Source organism: Urocitellus parryii, chromosome 6, assembly GCF_045843805.1.
Source record: "Urocitellus parryii isolate mUroPar1 chromosome 6, mUroPar1.hap1, whole genome shotgun sequence".
Classification (NCBI taxonomy): domain Eukaryota; kingdom Metazoa; phylum Chordata; class Mammalia; order Rodentia; family Sciuridae; genus Urocitellus; species Urocitellus parryii.
In genome coordinates, this window is record NC_135536.1 from 28,521,351 (window position 1) to 28,532,009 (window position 10,659).

A 10,659-nucleotide genomic window follows, 5' to 3' on the forward strand; every position below is an offset into this window, starting at 1 on the left:
ATCTTTGTGTCCAGAGCTTTCCCCACCCTTCTCAGGTCTGAAGGCTTGTCCGTGTGGAATTGTGTCTGGCCACAACCCCTGAAGTCCAATTGTTGCATCTGACCTTGGGACACTGCCCCCCTTAATCTTCATTGGATGGGATTTTCCCCAGAATTTTTTGTTCCCCAATAAAAGTCCACTCCCTGTCGTGTTCTCTCTCTCTTTCTCTCTCTCTGTTGCTGGCCTCTTCAGTAAACCTCGCTACCCTAATAGGTAGCTTGAGGCTGGAGGTAGAAGCCGTCCTGGAGCTGGTTTAAAGGTAATTAGAGTCTGTCTCTTTAATTCAAACTCCCTTTTGGATTTCTCACGTAGCTGAACCTTCATTTATGAAGCCTGTGCTGGCTGTGGGATAAAATCATGGAAAATGATACTATATGGTGAATGACTGCACTCCAGAGTTTTAACAGTTAGTCAAAATCAAGTTACCTTTTTGGAACCTTTCATTTCATTCATTAGGACCAAATGGGCATTTGCTTGGATAGACTCAATTTGGTGAAAGATTTTGCATGTACCCAGGAAACCATGATTTTTTAAAATATTTGTTTAGTTGTAGTTGGACACCAAATCTTTATTTTACTTATTTTTTTTTTTTTACTTATTTATTTTTATGTGGTGCTGAGGATCAAACCCAGTGCGTCGCACGTGCTAGGTGAGTGCTCTACCACTAAGCCAAACCTCAGTCCCAGGAAACCATGATTTTATGTGAAGAAAGCTTCAGGTTTTCTCTGACATCTCAGAAAAAAATTTCTTGTGCTCAGGGAAGACCTCTGCTCTGGTATCTCCGGACTCTAGATTGTACTTCAGCTGCAGTGGGTTGAAGCAGATCCATTCTAGTCCTTCTCTCATGGAAAGTAACAGGAGCAAGATGGTGCTGGGAGGAAGTCTGATTTGGCAGGTATACATGACATCCAAAGATGAAGGCCATGGCCCACAAGGTAAAGTCCTGAAATCTTAGCATCAAGGGCATTCCTCCTGATAGGCAGGGACCATATAGTAATTGGGAATCCATACAGATGGTAAACATAAAGGAAGTATATCAACAGGGACATGCCCCCAGTCATCAGTCTAACGGTCGGGGACAAGGCTTGAATAAATTTTCAGGAATGCATAATGGCAAAAATGTGGCAGAAGCCATATTTTTGGGACCTGAGTGGGAAAGTTTCCAAAGCTCAGACTAGATCAATTAGGGCCCAAAGGAGAAATGAGATTTCAGAACAATACGGAAACTCATCCTCAGAACTAGACACAAGGCTAAAGGTAGACCCAGCAACTGAGAGTCAGGCAAGCACTTCTTACATTTCTTTTGCCTAAATGAAGATTAATCCTATACAGATAAGATCAGGTTTAAATCTATACATTGGGTAAAGTTCAGGGAGAGAGGAATAGGCCCAGCAGCGAAGGAAGGAGGGTTGAAAAGGCTGAGTCCAGCAGGACCTGACAAAGAAGCTGTTTGCTTTTGTGATAAAAAGCTTCCTAAGTGTTCTGGCAAGCCTAACAGAAATTGTAGAATTAATATTTTTATGAATGATATTTGGTCTATGATTGCAAAGTCATATTTTGCTGTGCTGGACAGATTTTTTACCATTGAGATATTTTTGAAAAAAAATTTGAATTTGCTGCCAGGCATCTTCCTGTGCCCTTGAATGAGCCCTAGGCTCACCTCCGTAGAATACTGCTTCACCCAAAATTGCATGCACAGAGGCTGTGGAAGGAGGAAAGTAAGGTGGGTCAATACAATGGCCAGTTTCTGGATAGAAGATTATCTGGGGTTTGTTTTTTCCATGAGCTTGTAACCTTTCAGAGGCTATATGAGCATAGAATTCACTTTTCCAGTTATGATCATCTAGGCCAACAATAAACAGGAAGGGTCCCTGTGCCTTTTCCAGTGGAATAAGACTTCGATGGTTGTGTTCCTCCAGTGGATTTTTCCAGATGTCTACCAAATTCAAAAGGCCTGACTCAGTGATTTTTTGTTTACTTAGCTCATTGCCAAGATCAGGAATAATCATATCCTTGTAATGCAGAGGAGCTATTGTGTTGGCCACACAGGCGTTGATAAGTACAGTGGCTGTGATGCCCTTCAAGAAAGAAGCCATTGAGAGACATAGGTCACCTCCTTTGGAGAAACCAAGAAGCCCAACATTGGGACCTTTCACCTGATAAGAAAATAAAGAGAAAACAAGTTTAGAATTCCTAAGTGCAGGACCGAAGCAGTGATTTCACATTCTCTAAGTAGCTTTCTCACATACAATTTTCTTCGCTTTCTTATGCAACATCTATGAAGTTCAAGTTGTCTTCTAATAAACAAATTAACTGATTTCCTAGTATACAGGCCATCCCCTAATATGTATGAAGTCTGGGTCAAGAATATACACAGAGGCCCTTATACTCTAAGTCAAATGAGCAAACTGTTAAATAAATGCATCATTTTTTCCCCAAGCTTGATAAATACACCACCATAACAATTTATAAGGTCAGGTTCAAATTTAAAATCTTAGAGCTTGCTGGAATTCTGTATTGGGACATGGCATGGAAAACAAGTCAATCACTGACTCCAGCCTCTGGGCCAGCCTCCTTCTCTTCCCACTCCAGGCTCCTTTATATACCTTGAGGGACCTCTCACATTTGTGTGTAGACACCCAGTATGCATGTTTAAAGCCTAGGTGTAGTATACATACTGATGGACCCAAAGAAGGAGCATAGAGCAGGAAGCAGGGTCAGAGCTGTTAGGCAGAGAATCTAGGTTTCCAGATCCCAAGGGCATGGTGGAGAGCATGTGGGTTCCAGGTGGACACAATCCCTTGGTCCCTCAGCTGCCTTATTCTATGGGCAAGGGTCCAGTCAAAGGAGGGCCAAAGTATGATAATCTAAACTAAAAGGTGGAGAATGGAAGTCTTTCCTTCAGGTTTAAGGGCAGAATTGGTAGTATATGTTGGTTTCTTATTTTTTCAGGGCCTTATCTCCCCTAAATAAACTACCCTTCGAAGTTTAAGATCATCTAGGTTTTAGCAACTTTGCTAAGAGACTAGTCCCTAAACTCCAATAAGATTAGATTATCCCACAGGCCTTGAAGAACATCTTATCTTTAGTATTAGAATGTTTGGGTCTCTTTAAATCTAGATGGTAGCAAAGAGTATGTATCATTCCATTATTTATAATCATACCAAAATGTTTGAATTAACTTTTTTTCTGTTATCAAAGATTTCTTTTTATCAAACCATAATACTATTATTACACTTAACATTAATGATTCCTTAATATCATCAAATACACAATTCCTATTCAAAAGTCACCAATTATCTCAAAAATGTCTCTGTATACTCAAACTTTTCCCACTACACATTTATGTTAATATTATAAATGAGAAAAATTAAACTTTAGAGAGATCAGTTGCCTTATTCAGGATGATTAGGCTGCTGTGTGGTATATACAGAACCAAAACTCAAAGTTAGTATTGTTTTATTGCTTTTTGGATTATAGTAAATGGTTACAAAAGAAACTGAAGAGTCAAGTCTTACAGATGGGAGAAAGATGGTTGGACATGGAAAGAATATTACTAGTAACTTTTGAAAGAGCACTGTGTCTTCCTGCTTATTTCTAGTTCCAATGTCCTGGTAGGGCTTTTGAATCCAGCCCTGTGTCCACTTGACCCCCTCTCCTCTGAATTCAGCAAGTTACAGAACCCACCTTTGGATGCTGTAGCATAAAGTCTACAGCTTCTTCAAAGTACTCCAGGCGCATATCACTCAAATATTCAGGGAGGTCTTCAAATCTGAAGTAAGCCAGAGCAAGCACAGCAAAACCATGCCCCGCCAGGAGGCTGGCTCTGTATTCACAAAGGCCACCACCACTTCCAAACAGATCGATGATCCCAGGGAAGGGCCCCTCACCTGCAGAACACCACAAGTCAAATAACAAGAAGGTTTAGCCTCTCAAAAGATACCCTTGGTTTAAGATTTCTGCAATCAGCAAATAAGTTTTTGAAGCTAGGGAGGTTGGGGGTAGAGAGGTTGGTGAAGGTGGACCCCCCTTTTTTTTTCATCCTGAGGATTGACTCTAAGGAAGCTTTATCACTGAGTTATATCCCCAGCGCCCCCCTTTTTTTATTCCTTGGGGTCTTACTAAATTGCTTAAGCCTTCTCTAAAATGTTGAGAGCCCCTGGCATTTTGCCAGAAGTAATGGTTGAGAGGCGAGCCATTAAGATGATGTTGGATTGATTCAATTATATACAGACCGCTGCTGTCTACCTAGGGTGCCCGCTACTTTGGAGTTCTCCCGGGGATTTCCTGGGGAGGGGAGTTCGTGTTGGTTGGTGAAGTTCTGGTGGAGGGGGTTCGGGTTGGTGTGGTGTGCCAGAGAGGGGCCGCTGTGGGTGGCGTTCAGGAGACTTCCCGGGGAGTGTGCGTGGAGTGCTGTTGGAGTTCAGGCAATAAAGTTTCCTGTTTGAACATACAAGTGCTTTGTGGTGGCTCAGTGATTTGTGCCCAGCCAGACTGCGGCACTAAAATGCTGAGGCTGTCCTCCAACTGCGATCCCTTTACCTCAGCCTCCCAAATTGCTGAGATTACAGGCGTGTGTCACCATGACTGGTTTATTTTACTTCTTTTTTTTTAAAAAAAAATAAGCCACAGGGAGAAGGGAGGGTGAACAAATCCCTTCTTTTCTCCTAATTTTGTCACATATTTTCACATTAATAATAATATTAATAAAGCAAGTTAGAAATAACATATGGTGAGATATACATTTCCTTTTTTTTTTTCTTTTGGTGCAGGGGATTGAACCCAGGGGTGCTTAACTAAGCCACATCTCTAGCTTTTAAAAAATATTTTATTCAGAGACAGTCTCATTGAGTTGCTTAGGACCTTGCTAAGTTGCTAAGGCAGGCTTTGAACTCATTATCCTTTTGCTTCAGCCTGAGGTGCCACTAGACATACAAGAGTGCAGCACAGCACCCAGCTGAGATATACATTTTTTTTAAAGAGAGAGTGAGAGAGGAGAGAGAGAGAGAGAATTTTTAATATTTATTTTTTAGTTCTCGGCGGACACAACATCTTTGTTGGTATGTGGTGCTGAGGATCGAACCCGGGCTGCATGCATGCCAGGCGAGCGCGCCACCGCTTGAGCCACATCCCCAGCCCTGAGATATACATTTTTTAGCAACTTTTTAAAAAAATTTTTCTCACAGTCATCTATTTGAGAATGGAGCTATAAAGTGCTCTATATCTACAGGAAATCACTAGAATATACTTTCCACCTCCTACTCTCTGCTCTAGACTTGAAGGGAGCCATCCCTAAATGTGCCATGTTTTTTGCATCTGAACATTGGTATATGCAATTTCATTTAACTACAATACTATTCTCTCTCCCTCCTCACTTTTTTTTTTGAATTTTAATATTTACTTATTTATTTATTTTTAGTTTTCGGCGGACACAACATCTTTGTTTGTATGTGGTGCTGAGGATCGAACCTGGGCAAGCCAGGGCGAGCCAGGCCAGCGCGCTACCACTTGAGCCACATCCCCAGCCCCTCCTCACTTTTTTTTAAAAGAAGAAACTATTTTATTTATTAGAAGGTATAAGAGAAGTGAATGAGTAAATTTACAACATCAACAAGAGTAACAAATTTTCAAAATAAATTATATATGGCAGAACAGAAGATATGTGCAATATATACTTCAGAAAAAACTTTACAACTTCGAAAGATCAAAATAAGACTACCGGCCGGGCACAGTGGCACAGGCCTGTAATCCAGTAGCTCCGGAGGCTGATGCAAGAGGATTGCAAGTTCAAAGCCAGCCTCAGTGAAAAGCGAGAGGCTAAGCAACTCAGTGAGACCTTGTCTCTAAATAGAATTCAAAATAGGTCTGGGGATGTAGCTCAGTGGTCGAGTGCCCCTGAGTTCAATCCCCAGTACCAAAAAAAAAAAAAAAAAAAAAAAGACTACTAAAGGTTCAATGCAAAAAAAGATTCATTTGAATATACACATTTGGAAATATTCCTAATAAGTATATGTCTGTATATTATATCAATAATTAATATTAAATATATTTAGATCTCTCTCCAGGTATATGTGTATATATCTGTGAATATTCACAATTTATCCCAATTGGAAATTTAAAATTGACTAAAATGATTTAAAGATTAAAATACATGGGACACTTATTGGTTTTTTTGCCCCTCCCTCCTTACTTTTTGATTTTTATTGACTCTTTAGTCTTTGAACTTAAATTTAACTCTCCATTCCTGAAAGCCTTCCCAGATCCCCAAGCTGAGTTGGCTTTGATAGCCTTTAATTTGTTCCCAACAGCAAGCTGGATCTGTACTTCCCCTGCCATAGCACCTGCCACGCTGTATTATAGGTGCAAGGGTAATTGCATATATCCTCAAGTAGACTATGAATACAGTGAAGCCCATTGTCTGATTTGGTTAGAAACTGCTTCCCAATACATATTAAACTGGTCACACAGTGTAAAGGTAAAATTTCTAAGCTGATTCTAAGCCGCAAAGCCTGGGTTAAAGTGTAAAAGACCGGGCATTGTAAAGTTTCCAAGCTGCAGGTCCTGAGTTAAAAAGTGAAGGACCAGGTATTGTTAAAATCCTCTGTTAGGACAATAACCAAACTGCCCAGTAAATATTCTCATTGACTCCCTGGTTGTCTAATAACCTGGGACTCTATGTAGTTTGTCACGTAGTTATTTAGGCCCTAAAACCAATCAATTTGAATGTGTACCCCGCTTAGAAGTGACCAATCACCCCTGCCCAGCCTGTTCCCACCAATGAATGTACTAATTAGGTCTAAGAGTTGTTCAATTTTCCAGCGCCTCATGATGATTTGTTCTGATTTATGCAAAGCCCCCCGCCCTCCCCAAAAAGTGTACTTAAGCTCTGCTTGACCACTGCTCTGGGCTCTGGGATGCTCTATCTTCCTGAGTGAGCCTGGAGCCTCAGCATGCTGAATCAATAAAACCCCTTCTGCCAATTGCATGAAGCTGGTCTCTTGTGGTCTCTTCCTCCGACGCTTCGCCGGACCCTTACAACAGTAGACACTGAAATAGCACAAGACTGATTTGACTGGATATCAGATACTACAACTGGGTGTGAAGAATGATTGCTCTTCCTTCTTTTAAATGAAAGCCTTTAGAAGATTCTTATTGAATCAGTTGAATCCCTGTTGTACTCTTGTGCCAGTCTCTAGTAATTTGGAAATGTATATATTTTAGTCAGCTTTTCCATTGCTCTGACTAAAAGATCTGACAAGAACAATTTTTGAGTTTATTTGGGGGCTCACGGTTTCAGAGGTCTCAGTCTATAGACAGCAGGTTCCATTCCTTGGGTCTTGAAGTGAGGCTGAACACCATGGTGGAGGAGTATAGTGAAGGGAAGCAGCTGAAGATATCACACCAGGAAGCAGAGAGAGAACTCTGCTCAAAAATGACAAAATATATACCCCAAAGACACCCCAGCGACCCATCTTCTCAGCCACACCCTACCTGCCTACAGTTACCACTCAGGGAATACCATCAAGGGATTAATTAACTCTTTGACTAAGGCCGATAGCCCAACCATTTCACCTCTAAACCTTCTTGCATTACCTTACACCCCCAGACCTATTTTGTATTTTATTTAGAGATAAGGTCTCACTGAGTTTCTAGGTGTAAGACCCTACTCCAGCCTTAGGAGTTCACCATGTAGTGAGCAACTCTATTTAAGGTTAGGGATTGCTCAAGAACTAAAAAAGCTAAAAAAGAGTTTTTAAGAGTTAAAAAACAAAATACATTCTCTTATTTTGGGGAATAATCACAGTATTCAGGTTAGGAATACTATGTACTACAGCAACTCTAGCACTTTTATACACTAAGAGTTGAAGTCAGGAATTTGATTGGAAGGAATGGACCATTCAGGTCCCTTCTATATACACTGCACCCTCTTTTTACTTAGACTAGGGTTTCTCAACTTCAGCACCATAGCCATTTTGAGCAAGATACTTCTTTGTTCTGGAGGCTGTCCTGTGTGTATTGTGGGTTATTTAGCAGCATTATTGGTCTCTACCTGCTACATACCAGTAGCATCTGCCCCTTCAGTGTGACAACCAAAAATGTCTCCAGATATTGCCAAGTATCCCTAAAGAAAGGGGACCACTGACAATATAGGAGTGGACTGTCAGGGAATATTGTGTTTTAAATGACTTGAGGGCATTCTCCATTTGGAGGGGAGGCAGGTTTTATCCCCTTTGGAAATATGATGTGAAGGGAGGCAAAAGTCACCCTTGCACACTCCAGAAGACAGTGATGATATAAGTATCCAAACACCCAGAGTCTGGCATCTAATTGATTTCTGAAGAGGAGAGATATCCCAGCTACTCAGAGGCTGAGACAAGAGGATCTCAAGTTCCAGGCCACAGCCAGACACTGTCTTAAAATAAAAAATAAAAAGGGTTGAGGGTAATAGCTCAGTTCTGGAGCACCTCTGATTTCAATCTCCAATACTGAATTTTTTCCCCCTAACCGGGGATTGAATTAAGGGGCACTCGCCCACTGAGCCACATCCCTAGCCCCAGTTTGTATTTTTTAATTTAGAGACAGGGTCTCACTGAGTTGCTTAGCACCTCGCTTTCGCTGAGGCTGCCTTTGAACCCCTGATCCTCCTGCATCAGTTCAGGAGCCGCTGGGATTACAGGAGTGCGCCACCACTCCAGGCTCCGAAAATTTTTAAAAAATTGAAAAAAATCAGAACTCACTACAAACTTGGGGGCAACTTTAGGGACTGAGGTTAGGGAACCACAATCACGTGGTTCGAGGGCCAGGCAAGAGGACTGGGGGACCACGCGTGTCCCAATGACTGGACCAGGTTCTGAGCAGCAGATGACTCACCTGGCGGCAGGAAGAGCGTGGCCCGCACCCTGCCCTCCCGCACCGGCACCCGCCGCACCCCGGGCGGCAGGAAGTGGCGCTCGCGCAGCGCCCGGGCCAGCAGCCGCCCAGCGTCGGGCTCGTGGCCGTCCAGCACCTCCAGCTCCACCACGAAAGGCTTCTGCACGTCCCGCTTCACCAGGCGCCCTAATGGCTTATCAGGCTTCATGGCCCAGATCAGCCCCATGGGCTCCAAGCCCGCGAAGCTGCCGCCCAGCGCGGGCGCGCGCTCCAGGTCCAGCTCGCCCTCCGCGTCCGCGCGGTAGCGCGCGTGGGCCTGGAAGAGCGCGCCCTTCTCGTCGCGCAGGGACGCGCGCAGCGTGACCCGCTGCCTGGGTGCCAGGCCGCGCACGGTGATGTGTAGCGGCTCGTCCCAGCAGCCGGGGCCCGCGGGCTCCAGGATCAGCTTCGCAACCATGCCCACCCGGGGGGGAAAGGGAAAGACGGATCGGAGAGCTCCTGACCCTGGCCTGGCCTCTCTAGGCGTCGGGGGTGGGGGTGGGGGGGGGGAAGAAGTTGCCACTGAACCCTTCGCACTATCCTATTGGTTGCGATCCGCTGTGCGAGGCCCCCTAGTGTTTGTAGGGGAAAACAGTTGCCCTAGACGGCCAAAAGGTAACCTTTAACTTACGTGTTAAGAGTAACCTTAACTTAAGTGTTAAGAGTAAGAATTAATCTTACTTTCCAGCGTGGTGAGGTCGAAATACAGGTAGAAAGGCTGATTGGAAGGCATACAGTTCCAAAAATCTCCATTTTGCAAAGACATCCCAGGTAACTCAGGTAATTAGTGAACAAGATGACCTTGATCCCCGCTTACCTCTCAGTTCCTTACCAAGTCTTTTCCTGGAGCTGCTGGAACCTGGAGCTGCCAGAGCAGGTTAATGCTTTTGGAGTCAGACCACCTGGGCTCCAAGGTCACTCTGCTCAGAGATCTTCAGCAGAGCACCCAATGAAACCTCTGAATCTAGTTTCGTCATCTGAAAAGATTTGCTGGGACTATTAAATGGGCTAACATGTAAAAACACCGTGGCCTCAGTAGGCAGGGAAAGAGAACATTGTTTCTCTACTCACAGATATAGTCACTGGCATTATGAGTTTGTGGTTTTGTCAGAATTCTGGCAGGAAACAAGTGACTCTTATAAACTGGGTCATTAGAGAAGAGTTCATAAAAGGACTATTTACAAATGCATGAACAATATTAATAAAGAAAGAGGGAAAGGGAGAAAGAAAGAAAGAAAGAAAGAAAGAAAGAAAGAAAGAAAGAAAGAGAGAGAGAAAGAGGGAAAGGGCGATGGAACCCAATAAGGATTTGTGTGGCACTGAAGGCCTGAAGAATCAAGTGCTTCCTGGTTAATGCTTTTGGAGTCAGACCACCTGGGCTCCAGGGTCAGGAGCTGCCACTTTCCTAAGAGTGAGGCAGGCAAACCTATGATGATGACACAGATGTGTATGTGCAGGTGAAGTACATACTGTGGTTTCATTGTACTCTTTCTTTTTTAACATCTTACTGACTCTATGAAAGTTCTTTTGACCTTGTAGATGCTATACTTGAAGAACTACTGATCTATTACATAGCCTTTGTTCAAATTTTGCTGATTTTTCTACTAATATCCGTTTTCTGGACCAAAATCCAATCTAGGAGCACATGTTACGGTTAGTTGTTTTTCATCTTTATTTGCTTTTCATGATTGTGACAATTTTAGAGTGTTA

At 43.1% G+C, this 10,659-nt stretch overlaps 1 protein-coding gene across 1 annotated transcript; it reads right to left on the reverse strand.

Moving 5' to 3' along the window:
* Nucleotides 1-611: 611 nt before the first annotated feature.
* Acot6 (acyl-CoA thioesterase 6) lies at nt 612-9,427 on the reverse strand. The gene is made up of 3 exons (XM_026401661.2): nt 8,911-9,427; nt 3,727-3,929; nt 612-2,195 (listed from the first exon to the last, which is right to left on the reverse strand). The coding sequence occupies exons 1-3, from the start codon at nt 9,365-9,367 to the stop codon at nt 1,590-1,592; spliced, it is 1,266 nt and encodes a 421-aa protein (XP_026257446.2). The 5' UTR covers nt 9,368-9,427; the 3' UTR covers nt 612-1,589.
* Between the last annotated feature and the right edge of the window lie 1,232 nt (nt 9,428-10,659).

What these genes read in the sequence shown, in the direction of transcription:
- Acot6 (XM_026401661.2), bottom strand. Translation starts at nt 9,367, where the DNA reads ATGGTTGCGAAGCTGATCCTGGAGCCCGCGGGCCCCGGCTGCTGGGAC. An exon ending in CACGCTCTTCCTGCCGCCAG is followed by an intron (nt 3,930 to 8,910) that starts GTGAGTCATCTG and finishes GGTGTTCTGCAG; the next exon opens with GTGAGGGGCCCTTCCCTGGG. An exon ending in TTATGCTACAGCATCCAAAG is followed by an intron (nt 2,196 to 3,726) that starts GTGGGTTCTGTA and finishes TTTTCTTATCAG; the next exon opens with GTGAAAGGTCCCAATGTTGG.